This window comes from Boleophthalmus pectinirostris, unplaced genomic scaffold (genome assembly GCF_026225935.1).
Source record: "Boleophthalmus pectinirostris isolate CB_2022bp ecotype Guang Dong unplaced genomic scaffold, ASM2622593v1 HiC_scaffold_22, whole genome shotgun sequence".
Taxonomy (NCBI): Eukaryota; Metazoa; Chordata; class Actinopteri; order Gobiiformes; family Gobiidae; genus Boleophthalmus; species Boleophthalmus pectinirostris.
In genome coordinates, this window is record NW_026571190.1 from 25,443,968 (window position 1) to 25,460,148 (window position 16,181).

A 16,181-nucleotide genomic window follows, 5' to 3' on the forward strand; every position below is an offset into this window, starting at 1 on the left:
TTATGTAGGCTATTTTAATCAGTACAAATTATGCAGGGTCATTTCTCCACAGATCTGACCTTTAACTTGGTCTGTTGCTATCACCTGCTGATCATCTCCATGGACATATACAATTTTAATGCCATGCTGTGGAGCACTCCAGAGCTATAACATCCCCATTGTCAGTAGTGGAACATAAAGAAGTGAAAGTAGTACTTTTTACCTTTTCTTCACAGCATTTGAGAGCAGATCAGCTAAAAATGTAGTGGAGTAGAAAGTACAGACACCTGCTTTCAAATGTAGTGAAGTAAAAGTAAAAAGTATCCACAGTAAAATGTACAGATAGCTGAAAATTCTACTTACGTACAGTACTTTACTACTTGTACTTCCTTACCTTCCACCACTGTACTTCAGTGTGATTCAAACAGAGCAGCAGTGTGTAGACTTTGTGTTGTGTGGAAACCAGGCTTCACCATCACCCTGGGAGGCATCACATAAAGAAGGAGACATGTTAAATCTCAAACTACACTATGTACGCACGCTATTGTTCAAACACAAACACACACAACAGCAAACAGAGGCAGCAGGCTGGTGCAAGGTGCTGCCCGGGTCAACAGGAGGTCAGCAAATACGCAGGGCAAAAGAGCAAAGGAGCTATATTATTTAGTGTTTGTAAACAATAGGACACTTTAGGGGACTGGGAACGCTGTTAAATAAAAGCCAAATTATGCGGATTTAGGTTCGGAATTTATGGGTTAAAATTTTACAACTAAGTAAATATCACTATAAATTTTAAACTTAAAGGTGCATTTCTGGTGGAGAGTCTTTGTCAATGGAAATGTTATTGCTTTGTCTACAACATTTCACACTATGGTAGTAAAACGTTCTATCTTCATGGAGACCAAACCAGATCTGCTTACAGGTCGGATCTGTGGAGAGGCAACCCCACTCACTGTCAGAATTTTAAGCTGTAAAACCACTGAATAAAAGTAACTGAATGAATGTAAAGTATAGCTGTTTTATGTTATACTGTGGAACATTCCAGACAGAGCAATGACATCTCCATAGAAACAAGCAAGTGACGGACCCTCCACCAGAAAAAGTTATACAATGCACCTTTAAATGTGCACTGTGTATCAAATCTTCCACCTGCTTGTTCAATGAAAATGTTAGTGGTTTGCTGGAATGTCCCACAGTATGGCATTAACCTTGTTATGTTCACATGCAGGTGTTTTTAATGCTCAAAAACAGTGGTCTCCCCTTCACAGATTACTCGCATGTAACTTTGGGTGGTGCATCATCTGCTTGTCTCCTTTGAGATAGACACATTTAATGCCCTACTATGAAATATTGGAGACAAGCAGGGGGCAGACTCTTCATCAGAAAATGCATATTGTGCTAGACCCGTCACGTTAAATACTATATCAACTTTGTATATGATTTAATATATGAACAAACTATATTTTTAGGTCAGTATTTGTCATGTGTACACTTTCTTTGCACTGCTAGGAAATCTTTGGTTATGGTTTGGATATATGGTAAGATTTAAGCCATAAAAGGTTAAATTAATAATTTCTATGACCCATTACAGATATGAAGTAAGACCAAAGTAAAGTAAGATCATTCTGCTGTTTATTTATTGCAGCTCATTTTTAACAATATTTTAAATTTAGAATAGTTTTCTGGTTTAAATCTGCTCTTGGATTATTGTGTTAGAGGCATAGATTAATTGCAATATTATCATTTACTTTGGTATATATTTACTTTGGTAATATATCACACTTATGGTTAAAAGCCTATATAGTGCCAACAAAACTGCCAAATTATAAGAAGCATTTTTAAACAAATATAGCATATGAAGAAGGAAACATTTTCTTGCCATTTTGCAAAAATCAACAGGAGATGTTCCCCACAGCTCCATCACATGAGGAGGGGTCCATTGTTTAAGTGTAAAATCCTGCTGAGACCTGCTCCTTTGCTCCATTAGCTCTTAACTGAAGTGAGCCATTAGCTTTACTGTACGTGATCTATGCTGAGTTTGGGTCCTTTGAGGGGCTTCTCCTTTCCTCCTCCGCCCATCCGTCTATCACTTCATCCATCTGCAGTGTCTCTCCAGTCGTGAGGTCTCTAATAGCTCTATTGCTGCTTCCTAATCACATTACAAATCACAGGCCTTTGTCAGGACTTTTGACTCTGCTTACAGTAGTGCTGCGGAAACTACAAAAGAACGAGATTTTAACAAGGAAAATAAACCAAATCTGACAAAATGGCAGAACATCAAACTTCTTTTTCCTCTCGAGACTCTACGGTAATTCACACATTGTTTGAAACCTCATTATAATTATTATTATATTATTAATAATTCGTTTTTCTTGTACCAGTGTTGCCCATTATCAGAAACCACAAAATTGCCACAAAATTTGAACTCTATTTCGGTCCGGAAAATGCTCAATTGATACTTTGCAGCTGACTCTATCTGAAGTTCTGTTACTCAAGTTAGACTTAATCTGGACAAAAAGAACTAACTGGACATGAACTGGACATGTTTACTGGACCAATATTTAAATATACTGTGTAGTGATGTAACAATAACCAAAATATTGTGATATTGTATCGTCAAAAGTCTCACAATAATATCGTAGGGTGTCACAATATATCGAAATACAAGCTCCTTTGCTTAAATGCATGGTTTTATAGTATTAACAGCTTATGAACATAGGGAACTACATATCCCATGATTCATTTCAATGCAGACAACATGATATTGATGATATGTTATATGTTTTTACTTGAATTCCTGGGATTATGATGGAAATAATTCACACCAAAATCATGTCAAAGTATTTTAAAAGCAAAAATAGTGTCCAATCTACAGATATTTTTGCCACTCCCAAATATCGCAATAAATATCGTATCGTGAGACGCAAATCGTTATATCCCTAATACTGTATCATTAAAAGGCTGTGAGCCACAATAAATAAATAGCAGAAAGCTATAGACATTATTTATTATACCCTCTACAGCTCAAATATTATCGTTTTACATACATATAACAAAAAACTCTCCACTATTGCAAAGAAAATGTACACATGATAAATACTGAGCTCCAAGATATATTGTTCCTGCTTTCATATAGTGAACGATAAGTCTATATACTGTAGTAATTATTGTGGCAGGCCTCTTAATATCTGCTTTTTTACTATGCCTTTGTTGCCTTTTAAAAACCCTGCTCTCTCTGTGTTCTGTGTGTGTGCAGCGGTCCAAGTGCACATCCTGAAGGCGGACAAGGCGGGTGAGTGGTGGAAGTTCACCGTCAACATCATCTCGGTGTACAAACAGGGAGAGAGCCGTATCCGCCGCGGAGACCAGTTTCTGTGGGTGCGAGCCAAAGACGTGGCCTGTAAATGCCCCAAAATCAAACCAGGAAAGAAGTACCTGCTCCTTGGCAACGATGAGGACTCTCCCGGACAGAGCGGGGTGGTGGCTGACAAGGGCAGTCTGGTGATTCAATGGAGAGACACTTGGGCTCGCAGGCTCCGGAAGTTCCAGCAGAGGGAGAAGAAAGGCAAATGCAAGAAGCCCTGAGCTACAATGAGCAGATCAGAGAAGTGAAAAAAGTGAGAGACACGGGACTACAGAGAACAGACTGTTTTTGTCGCTGCTTTTTGTGTAGAAGCATGAAGAGAAATATTTAGGATGATTTTTTTTGTTATTAGTGAATTTTTGTTGAAGGAGCTCTCCCTGCAGGTTTGGTTGTATGGTTTTGTTGTGCGTTGCCTCTCGTGGATTTGCCGAATTTGCACCCATTACCACTATATACAGATAGATGTTTCTCTTTATCTTAAGTGTGGATTGAATTACCAGTCAGAACTCACTTCTGGATATTTTTGGACAGTTGGCGGTGCAAAATCAAGAGTCACTTATCTGTTACCACTGCCTCTGCATGGTTATGTGCATTTCATTGTATTTATCAAATATTCTGTGTCCACAAAGTTGTGGGTGTTTGGGCGTCATACAAACCAGCTCCATGGTGTATCAGGATCTTACCAATCTACCACTCACATACCTGGTGTTAACTAAAGTACTGGTTTACTTTTTTAAGTATTATGACATTATTAAATGTTATAAAATGTTATTTTTATAGATCAAACAGTTTTCAGGTGCTATCAAATGTTGACTTATAAAATGTACACAAAAAGAGTCATAATCATTTCCCTTAGAATTTATTTTTCTTTGAAAAGCAAAATTACAACACAGCATTAATAGTGCAAATTGCATTTTATATTAAAAGATTGACAACGTATGTGTGTTTTAAAGGTACATTGCGTAACTTTTCTAGTGGAGGGTCTGCCATGTGCTTAAATTTCTGGAGATGTTATTGCTTTGTCTAGAATGTTCCACAATATAAATAAAACCTATGTACTAGGCTACATTACAGGTCAGATGGACAGGCAGCCCTATTCACAGAGTGATTTACTGTATTTTTGAGCAATAGAAACACCCCTAATGAATAAATGCTAGATAGATGTGTTTAATGTCATACCATGGAACATTTTAAGCAAAGCTATAACTTTTCTGTGGAGACGAGCAGGTGATAGACCCTCTACCAGAAAAGTTGCACAGTGCATCTTTAAAAGTTTTTTTTGAACCAGAACAGCAGATGGTTGTAAAGCTCTGATGATATTTTGCGGCCACTTTTGAACATTTTCCCAAGTTGATGAATATCTGATTCACTGATCAATACCGAGCATTTCTCTACATCAGGAACGTATAATAATAAAAATAGCTACAGCAATGATTTTCAGTCTTCCACTGCTCCATTTCACTAGAAAAACTAAAAGAGATCAGTCAGATTTTGTGCAGCGCCATCTTCACATGCAAGTGTTCAGAGCTGATTTAGAATAATAGGCCTTTATCAGAATACGTGTAATTGCACCTTCCCATTCAGCTACAGAGAATAAACTAAACAAATTGAGTTATATAGGTTTGGGTCAGTGGTGCGGCTGGATCACGCTTTATTCAAACCACATTGTCCAGTTGTTTGTTTGCAGTTCAGTTTTGGCACTTGTGCATTTCTCAGAAGAATGCATGATAATAACAGCACTCAGGTTCTATAAACTCAATCTAATGTATCATAAAATTGGAGTTATCTCAGTCCAAACACTATCAGAAAACTTTTGATGTTTCTGGTATGTGCTGTGTGCAAACTGCATTTAGCACCTTTTAAACTGTTAAACTGCACACACATCTATAAAAGGGCCTTTCGCTTCACTTTTAAACACACGTGGGTTTAATTCACAGGGTTTTCTTCTTGCCCTTGTTACAAAATGGTAATAACAAAAAACCCTTAGTAATTTGTCCAAGACTTTTGTGAATGGGATGAAAATCACGTTCACCTGGATTCAATTGAAACTACAAAGAACAGATGAGCTCGTGAGTAAAGCATTTCGCAGTATTTATGCAGAGGTTTTGGAGAGGTTTTCCCTGTACAATCAATCAAATCAGTGTTATGAGACAGGACATAGTATACGGGCAACTTCTGCTACTTCAGTGACATACAGTATTTTACTTTACTTGGAATAGAAGCATATTTTTGGCACATTTCACCTGTAATCCCACCTCTTGTCAGTAACTTGTGTTGTAAGTTTTGAAACTTTAAAAGGTGCACGGTGTACATTTTCTGGTGGAAGGTCGTCTGCTCGTCTCCATGGATATGCTATTACTGAAATATCCCATAGTATGGCATTAAACATCTGTGACTGCTCTCAGTAAGAATGCATGTTTTTCCAGATAATAAAATCCACTGTAACTGAATAAATGGAAGTAATATATGTTTAATGCAATACTGTGGAACATTTAGGCAAAGCAATTACATCTCCATGGATTCAAGCAGGAGACAGAGCCTCCCCTCAAAAAGTTACACAGTGCACCTTTAAAGCAGTGGCCCCACTCTGCCATTGCCTTCTGTTCATACTATGAATTGTAAATGTTGTTTAGCTGTTACCGTTGCAGACTTTTTGCAATGTTGTTTTACATTGTGTACTAATATATTATGGTTATTATATATGAATATATTTAATGACACAAGACATTGTGAATTTTTGTTTTTTTCCCAACTTTAATTGTTTGTGGTATGTTTAGATCTTTGCAATAAAGAAGGAAATAATAACTACTGAACGCACCAATCTGGTAGAATTTAAGTCCGATTTTCAGAATAAATAAACTCTTGAAACTTAAAAAACATTTCTAATTTTTATATTCCTTTCTTTGAACAAAATTCCTTTTCTTCCTGGCTGTCAGTCCTCATATGTAAACACCAAACACTAAAATGTTTTCATTTATTATGATTTATTAAAAAGTAGCAGCTCTGATCATTTACAGTAACAAAAGGAAAGGTGTAACTTTATTTTAATAACAATGTTAACTTTAACAGTAAGTAGTAAAGTAATTACAAGGATGACATTAGAACATAAGGATACTGCTTCTGACAAAAGATCACCAAAAAAATAATAAAAATCATACTTTTTTGCATACTCTTCTGATTCATACATTAGAAATATGTTAATTTAGTTTCTTCAAGTTTGTTTTCATTGTAAGTTTGCAAGAAATAAATTTATAGTAAAAAATAGGTTTAAAAATCACAGAATATTTGTAATAGATGAGTGAAAAAGTGCAGTGGTTCATCCAGCTACTTCGGCCACACAGCGACAACTACAATGGCGATGAGAAGCAGAATGATCACCACCCACAACCCTGCACAAACAAACAGAGCACAGCAACATTATCAGGGCTATTCAAAGTAAAAAATCATGTGTTGGCATTTAGTCATTTTTTTACTTTTTTTGCAGGTGAAGCACTTTGTGACCTTTGTCTGTGAAAAGCGCTATACAAATAGGCTTTACTAACTTGTATAAAATGTATCTTAAGACAACCAAAATGTGTATTGGCCGACTATTTAATTTAGATTATAAGGAGTTATATGGGACAATAGCAGGAAGGAGAAGGTAGGATGTGACTTAGTTGAAGATTTGGAAGTGAATCTTGAGTTTTATCTGCCTTTTTATTTACTAATACAAAGTTTCCTAGTACTTTTCTACAGTTATTTTTGGAATGAACTCTCATACAGTTGTAGTCTTGAGAGTGCAGTTTGGGTCAGATCGTGAATAGTTTTGAGAGCTTTAGCTGCACACCCTTTGAGTTGACAAATTGATCGGCAGGGCATGTCAAGAACAGCCCTGTGTTCTTAAAGGTGCACTGTGTGGAGATGTTTTTGCTTTGCCTGAAAATGATGTATGTTAAGTATGATGTTAAACTGATCTATTCCCATGGAGAAATGCAGCAAGCCAATTTACACGTCCAGTCAGTGAAGAGGTGGGCCGCTTATAGTACAACGGATATGTTTTATTGTTTAAAAAAAACACAAGTACTTATATAACTTTTTGGATGGGGGTCTGTCGCCTTCTTGTTTCTATGGATGACATATTCCTCTGCCTGGAATGTTCCATAGTATGGCATTAATAGCTCTACCTTACATTTATTCAAGTGGTTTTACTGCTCAACTATACCTAGAAAAAAAGGCATTCTGATTGTGAGTGGGGTCACCCCTCGACAGATCTGACCTGTAACTTGGTCTGGTTTGGTCTCCATGAAGATAGAAGATAGATAGATACCATACTGTGAAACATCCCAGATAAAGCAATAACATCTCCATGAAGAAAAGTATTTGACAGATCCTCTACCAGAAAAAGTTACACAATGCAATATTAAATAATAAGCAAATTCAATGCCATACTGTGGTACATTACAGTGAAAGCAATCTCCCTACTTGGACTCTTACCAGAAAAGTTACACAGTGCACTTTTAAGCATTATCCTGAATAAAATGTAGACATAGACTGTAAATAAGTGGACTAAGCGAGTGTGACCTCACCCAAAGAGTTCAGCGCCACTCAAATGAAGCTCACAATGCTATCGGTTGTAGGAGTGAAATTATCAGGGGTCTCCAACCTGTAACATGGGAGTTACCAGTAGCTCTCCACCCCCTTACAAGTAGCTCACCAAGGGATTTCTGAATCATATGTATTGTATTGTAAGTACAATTTTATTTAATTCAATTGCTTAATCATTGTACATGTATACTTTTGATGCCTATCTTGGTGCACTAAAAAAAGGATAATAATTGTGTCAATGTTTTATAGGTATCAAACTGTACGCCATCTGAAGGCTATTATATTTACTCAATATCTTGCAGCCACTAATTTGAGTAGCTCTATGGCATTTTCGTTTTGTAAAGATAGCTCACCAGAGGAAAACTATAAAAAAAAATAAAAATAAAAAAAAAACAGGATCATGTAGAGCAAGTAAATACAAACATTTTAAGACCAAAATGACAAGGCTCACAGCAGCAGTTACAAAGAGAGGGGCCACAATATTCCAGCCGGAGCCGGAACCGCCTGCATGCCAACTTCCTATTTGGAAGTTATGTCCATTTAAATATACAGTCTATGAATGTCGATACCTTGCTTTTACCTGAGGATACTTGCCATTCACATAACACATCCATCTTTGTCCTTTGTCCTTTACCTTATACCTGCCTAACTTTTGCAGTCTCCGCTCTCTGGTGCCTCTGCTCTCACAGTCAGTCCTGTCACGATAAATTATATATTGACCTATCATTCAATACATGAAAGATGGAACAATTATTTTTGGAGGTCAGTATTTATAATGTATACTTTTTCTTTGTACAAGTGAGAAACTTTTGGATATTTTTTCTGCACTATGAAAAGACTTGAGCTGTAGAAGGTTGAACTATGAACTTCTATGACTCATTACAATCATACTCATTACTTAGTTGTTGCATTCTTTTATTTATTTACTGAAGTTGGTATTTTTTAACAACACTTTATATTTAGTATTTTTTTGTGTGGATAATTCTGTTTTAAAGGTTTGATTTCAATATTATCCTCTCCAAAATTTGTTATCGTGACAGGCCTACCCACAATGCATCACAATTGGGCTCCTGATGACTTAATGCCGTTTACATGCGCTCCTCAGCTCCAGCTCTTTACGGCCGCAGATTGCTCACTTTGATAGGCATGTGTTTCTGATTGGGCCTGGAGAGAGACCATAATCATTGTTTTTCACTGATACTATGGAAGCAGACGAAAAAATGTGCACAAGCTCACTCACACTTCATCAAAGTCCCTTCGCCCTGAGACCAGAGAGTATTACGCTTTTTATTAAAGTCACCACTCTGAGACTAGTCATGAGGATACAGGTTTAAAGAGCTCAATGGGAGAAGAGGATTTGTTATGGCACTGTCTTTATAAACATGAGATTAATAAAAAGATGTATTTAGATATGTTTAGACTGGCACAATAAGGAGGGCCCGCTATCTCTTTGTCTCCATGGAGATGGTATAGCTTTGGCTGGAATGTCCCATGGTATGACTTTAAACATATCTATTTAGAATTGATTATGGGTGGATCTACTGCTCAAAAAAACACAGTAATTCCTTCTGTGAATAGAGGTGAATCTCCACAGATCTAACCTGTAAAGCAGCGTGGTGTAATCACCTTCTTGTCTCCCTCGTGATACGTAGGTGTAATCTAATGTGGAACATTCTAGACAAGGTAATAATATTTCCATGGAGACAAGCAGGTAGCAAAAAACCTCCACTAGAAATGTTGCACAGTGTGTCTTTAAATCAACATGAACATACACTGTAGTCTATTGTTGCAAAGGTTACAACTTTCAAAATGGGTTTATCATGTTGAGTTTACCTCTTGTGCTAAGATCCAAACCCTAAAAAAAATATAGCAGTAATGCAATTTACAAACTAAAAAAGGTAACAATTTGTTTTTAGTATTGAAATAAACAATGTATTTAATTCCTATATATTGACTCTCTTTCATATTCAGCTAAAGGTATGTATACTAGAGGTAAGAAAAAATTTATTCAATGACATATAGCAATACTTGTCATGTTTTTAAAGTTACGTTTTCACAAACAATCAATTAAAATCACTCCAGTGTGTAAATTAAAGTTTATTACTGTTTCATGAAATACCAAGGCCCCAATCAACTCACTTACAAGTTTCAAAGATCTTCATGTGTGGACGTCCACGGTCCCCCAGAGACTCGGCGTACCCCTCATTACTTGGCGGGCGCCTGGTATTCCCCTGCCTTCACTCCGAGTTTACATATCTCTCATTCTTGGGCTGTGCGCCGCTAATTGGTCGTGGTTCCCACAGGGAGCAGACAGATAGAAGCCATGTTGGTCTAATCAAACTGAAAGCTCATGTTGCCATCAAGTCCATATGCCAGCATTTACTGTCAAAACCTCTCCCATGTTTAGCACCACTGATCTGTTATAGTCTACACTGCAGCATGTCTCAAATGCCATTACAGCTCTTGATAACATGCACATGTAGATAAAAGTCAAAAACAAGCTCAAATCTGATGACTTTTTAAAGAGCCTCACTTTCAAGTCAAATACACAAATTCTCAGCAATTATCTTTATATTGCTACAGAGAAGAACACCCACACTCACACTTCCAGATATCATCCAGCAACATCTGTCAGAGACTCACTTTGACAAAACCATGGCAACGACAGCAATAAATAGGAGCCTACTGTGTGATGCGTCATTTATTAAACAACTTGAACATCCAGGAGTTGGTTTGCATCAGTACCAGACGACCCTCCCCAGAGACTAAAGACAATACTGGCGCTTCCTGCCTGATAGATTAGCCTTGATGCAAATGGTCAGTGCTGCACTCATCCCCTGACCACCCAGAGCGTCCAGCCAGTGCCGCAGCCTGGCCCTTATCCCCTCTCAGTGATTTCAGACACATCAGGAAGACAAATCTTGATGAATAATTGGGGAGAGAGAAAAGCGAGCATGTAACCTCTGAACCCGACCCCGCCACTTCCTCAATGGCCTCCGCTCACGGTTCAGAGAGCTTCTATTGGGAGGCGACCTCTGGAGTTAAAGAAACAGTTTTTATGGTAACAAGATGTGTATGTTATTTATCCGTCATCGTCAGCTACATATCCATTGTCCTATGATAAAAAACACACAGTTTACTCACCACTCAACTCACTTCAACTTTTTTTACACCTGATATTAAGACCAAATGTACAATCAAAAGTCAGTCATTGCTTTTATTCTATTTTTGTTAAACTGTTATAAATGGCAAAGGCTCTATATTACTCTATTTTCTGGTCCTCATCACAAACTTAACTGGAGTGGTGTTTTGTTTCATTCACATGTTTAACGTAAAAACCCTGCATATTTAGGCTGTGGTTTTTTTCTCAAACTAACAATTTTCTGTTCCATGTTTTGATATCATGTCATCATATAAGAAGGGTTCCATTGTGTTTATAAACTCCATACACCTTCACTAGAATAATTTGAATTATTTCAGACCTGGAGTAGCCAAATACTAGTGCTGTTAACTTGAAAATTACCACTTTGTGACATCATTAAGGTGGAACATTTTGAGCTTTAGAGATGTACACAGACTAATAATAAAGGACTCAAACGTGTGAATGAAACAAAACACAACTCCAGGTATGTTTTTGATGAGATAACAACATTATAATGTGGCTTAAAGCTCACAAGAATCCATTTTGAGTAATACAGGACTTTTAACAGTAAAGAAGTAAAGTAGACAGTACAGCAAAGTAAACAGAAGTACAATCAACTAGAAAAAAAATAAACTGATTTTGAAAGTGATCTGGCATAATATTAACACAAAACTGTGACAATAAATTCTTTTGCATCAATGGTACTACTAACCGAAATCTGAAGCTATTAAAGTTCATCCATTTTCACTTTTTGAATTGTGATTTAATGGCACGCCTTTTCCGCCCTCCGCCCACAGTATCAGCCTCCTCCATTATAACTTAGCACTTGAGATGTGAGCCACCTGCAGGATGTGAGAGGGGCCACAAGTGGTGCTCCACACAGATCAGGCCCGTGAGAGCGTCCACTCAAGCACCTCTGTTTCCTGATGGATTTCGTAAGCCTCTGGACTTATCCTTTAACAGGGCCCTGGCTCTATTCAGATCCTCCACTAACCCATCCCACTTAAAGACACCTTCTACTGCCGAGTTTCACATGACATCACAGCACAGGGCCTGGAGAGCCAAGTTAAGATGGGGGCAGGTATAATGACTATTGTTAATATGCAGATTATGAGGAGTGGCTGCATGATAATCAGATTTCAACTCTGTGAATCATTTTTTGTCATTAAAATACAATAGAATTCAAGGATCAGTAGTCTGCAGTTCACTCTTTGGCATTGGGTACAACAAGGCAACTGCTACAATTAAGGACTATTAATCTTATTATTTTTAGTTTTCAATATATTTCAATATTTTATAGTCTGGCACTTCTAATAACCATAATGAAGCATGAGCAAGACAATTTTTTTTTTAAGAACAATTTAGGCTTCGTAGGTACTAAACTAAAGACTTTTTTTTTTTTTTTTTTGAGCTTCCTCCCATGTTATAATGTTGCTCCTTCTTCAAAAACACGCCTGAAGAGGTTTTAGATGTCATCCATGCATGTTTGAGTACTTTAGCGATCTCTCACGGGCTCTTTTCAAACCCTCCTTATGGTTAGCTGTACGTTTCTGTGCAATGCTCAGACTGCAAGCCTACGTCATGCATGCAGTTCTCCATAAATATACAAAAGCATGATACAAAACTGTACACAACAACTTGACAAACCTGATCCGATGTGTAGCTTCATGAGCAAGATGCATGCCAATTATTATAATTTGTAATTTATTCAGTGCTTTTTTGTCCACATACATCATAATATACATGTTCTATTTTTTTTTCCCGCCCACACAAACTCCAAAAAAAAAAAAAGAAAAAAGGGGAGGCAGTCGGGTTACAAATTAATACAGTACATTTTAGAATATACAGTTGTACAGAGTACACATTTTCAGGATTTCAGTAGTTTTTTTAATTTTTTTATTCCCCTAAACAGAAAACCACTGAAATCCTTTACATTTTGCATTACAGTTACTCCTCCAAGATGCATGCCAATTGTGTAGTGATAGTGCTCTGAAGAGGGAATGATTAAACGCAGGGAGGAAAAGGGAGATACTCAAAACCGAAAGTGAACTTTATAAAACATGTTAATACATAGTTTTTGCCAAACATAGCATTTTCAAAACAATTATAAAGTAACACAGTGATCTAAATATGTTATGTGTTAGCAGTTAATACCCCAAAAAGTAAAATACACCCTCTTTGATTAATACCCTAACTCCGAATCATAACTCCTTATATTACTAAGCCTAAATCATTCTTAATATACTAGTTCATAATGAATGAGGTCTTTGTTCATGCTTTATTAAGACTAAATAAGGTGTAGTTATCAAAAAAACTGAAGAAATTGAAAAAACTCTAGCAATAAAAATATGTGACATTTACAAATTACTCAAGTACTAATTGACTAGCTAAATAATAACCACAATTGAAAAGAGGCTACACATTTGTATTGATTTACAAATTGTCAAAATAAAGCAGTCCTCAGCTGAGACAAAATACAAAACTCCATCTTAAGAAAAACAAATAAAGGCCTAAAGCGGAGGAACTATAAACAGTGCCCCGGAGAAAAGGGGGGAACCACTCTAACAATTCGTGGCATGTTGTATTTTCAATCTTTTCTCGGCTTCACACAAAGACAAGTGTCAAACGACTGTAGACATGAACAGGGGATGACAGAGGAGGAGGTGAGACTGAGATGATTGTGAGGGAATTTTCCATTTGCCCTTAAAGTCTGTCACAAGTCAATACATACAAGCATTCTCAAATATTTGAAATACTTTATAAAGGCTTCTGAAGTTTTGATTTAGTGTAGCAATTTATATGTTTGAGAGTTAAGTTACACATCTATTTCATACTTCATCAGTCATCCAGTTGACGGAACTGATTTGGTTTAGTTTAGCAAAAAATGTTAAATTCTAGACAACAATGTATTTTTAAAGTATCCTGATACTATATTATGTCAGAGCAACAAAAAATGTGTTAAAGGTGCATTGTGTAAGTTTTCTGGTTGTGTCTGGAATGTTCCACAGTATGGCATTAAATAATGATGTAACAATAAACGAAATATCGTTATATAGTATCGTCAAAAGTCTAACAATAATACCGTGGGGTGTCTCAATATATCAAATCACAAGTTCCTTTGCTTAAATGCATTGTTTTAGTAGGAGCAACAGGTTATGAACATAGGGAACTGCATATCCCATGATTCATTGCAGTGCAGACAACATGAAAATTTTTTTTTTACTTGAATTCTTGGGATTATGGTGGAAATTATCCACACCAAAATATTGTCAATGTATTTTAAAAGCAAAAATGTGTCCTATCTACAACTATATTAGCCTCTCCAAAATATCGCAACAAATATCGTACTGTGAGATGTATATCATGATAATATCGTACTGAGAGATTTGGATATGGTTACATCCCTAGAATTAAACCTATTTATCTTCATGGAGACCAAACAGATTCTCCATGAAGTCAGATTTTGAGGAGAGGTGACACAGCTCACAGTCAGAATGCCTGTTTCTTTAGGTGTTTTATAAAACCAACTGCAACTAAGTAAATGTAAGGTAATGTTTAATGTCATACTGCGGAAAATTTCAGGCAGAGCAATCACCTATCCAACCAACCAAATCATAAAGTTACATAGTGCACCATTAAAACAGGCATTAGTTTAAGTATGTGAAATAACTGTTGTAAACCTGCAAATGTATAGAAATGTCACTTTATTCCCTTTAGTTTTTTTCCATTTAAATTTTAAATAACCTCTTTTTTCAGTACATTATCTACTTTTCAATCATCTGCCCATCTCTAATTTACTGTGTCACATGTGTAAAACATATACAAATGTTCAAAAAACTGTATACTGCCTTAAACAGTGTTCAAACTCCAAAGAAAAGAAAGGAGAAAGCATTTCGGTTGCTTGACAGTGTAGACTCTGGGATATTCAAACAAACTCCCGCTCGGACACCAGGGGAACGGCGCAGACAAAACCAACTATTTTGGGGGCTGTCCTTCTCGCTGTGTGTGTGACCACCTGTTAGCCCAGTCCCCCCACACAATGATACACCCTTTAGCAATGCAGCTTGGTATTTCACAGGGCAAACTAGAATCACTGTGGACACACTGATTGGCTAAAGATACACAATACAGCGGTTACTGCAGAGAAAAGAACAAGAGGTCGTTTTGCTACTCAAACAAGCTAAAACAAAGGGCGGGTAATGGAGAAGGTGTGTTTGCATTCAGAAATACTTGGACCTCAATGCTGATCCTTATAGGTCTGAAGATGTCCCTGCAGCCTGAGGGACAGAGCCGGTCCACCCACCATTCACCAGCACAGCGCCCTCTGCCAAATGAGCTTGTCCCCATCATGTCATCCTTCTGCCCCATTAAGCGCCATTATTAAGGAATCAATGAAAACACAAGGAAATCAGGCAGTGGGCTAAGCTGCTACTAATGAATACATGTTGGGGGGAAAGGGGATTTGCTATAAGGTTCTAAATTGACTTTTAATTAGGCCTATCGCGATAATACATTTTAAAGTGTGATTTAATGCTGAAGAAAATATAGACAAAAATATAGATAAACAACAATATTGAAACTAACCTCTGCCACTGACACAGTAACTCCAGTGCCTTAAAAGTGCACAGTGCAATTTTTCTGATGGAGAGTCCACCACCTGCTTGTCTCTATGGATATATTACTATTTTCCCTTGATTATTCTACAGTATGAAAATAAACTTGATAATCACAATGGAGACAGGTTAATGGTCAGATCTATGGAGAAGCGAGCCTGCACATGGTAAGAATTCATATTTTATTAGCGATAAATATTAATATAATATTAATATTTTGCTATAAAACAGCCATAACTGAAGAAATGTAAGGGAGATATGTTTAATGTTCAACTGTGGAACATTCCCGGCAAAGAAATAACATCTCCATGCAGACAAGCAAGTAGCGGACCCTCCACCATAGAAGTTACACAATGCACCTTTAAGGCAAAGGAGGAATTCCAAAATAAGATTCTACCTCAACGACAGGGAATGCACAATGCACCTTTAACTAATAGCTAAATGTACAATATTGTTAAAAAACCTCCAATAAATAACAGAATGTATCTATAATGAGTCA

General features: G+C 36.9%; 1 protein-coding gene across 2 annotated transcripts in view; it reads left to right on the top strand.

The window, feature by feature from the left end:
• The window catches only part of ntn1a (netrin 1a), a 58,674-nt gene extending 52,494 nt beyond the window's left edge, over positions 1-6,180 (top strand). For both annotated transcript variants that reach the window (XM_055157734.1, XM_055157735.1), the window contains one exon: positions 3,236-6,180. In XM_055157734.1, the coding sequence (XP_055013709.1) occupies positions 3,236-3,564 (329 nt within the window). In that variant the 3' untranslated portion in view covers positions 3,565-6,180. The remainder of the gene's footprint in view (positions 1-3,235) is intronic.
• Positions 6,181-16,181: the final 10,001 nt, after the last annotated feature.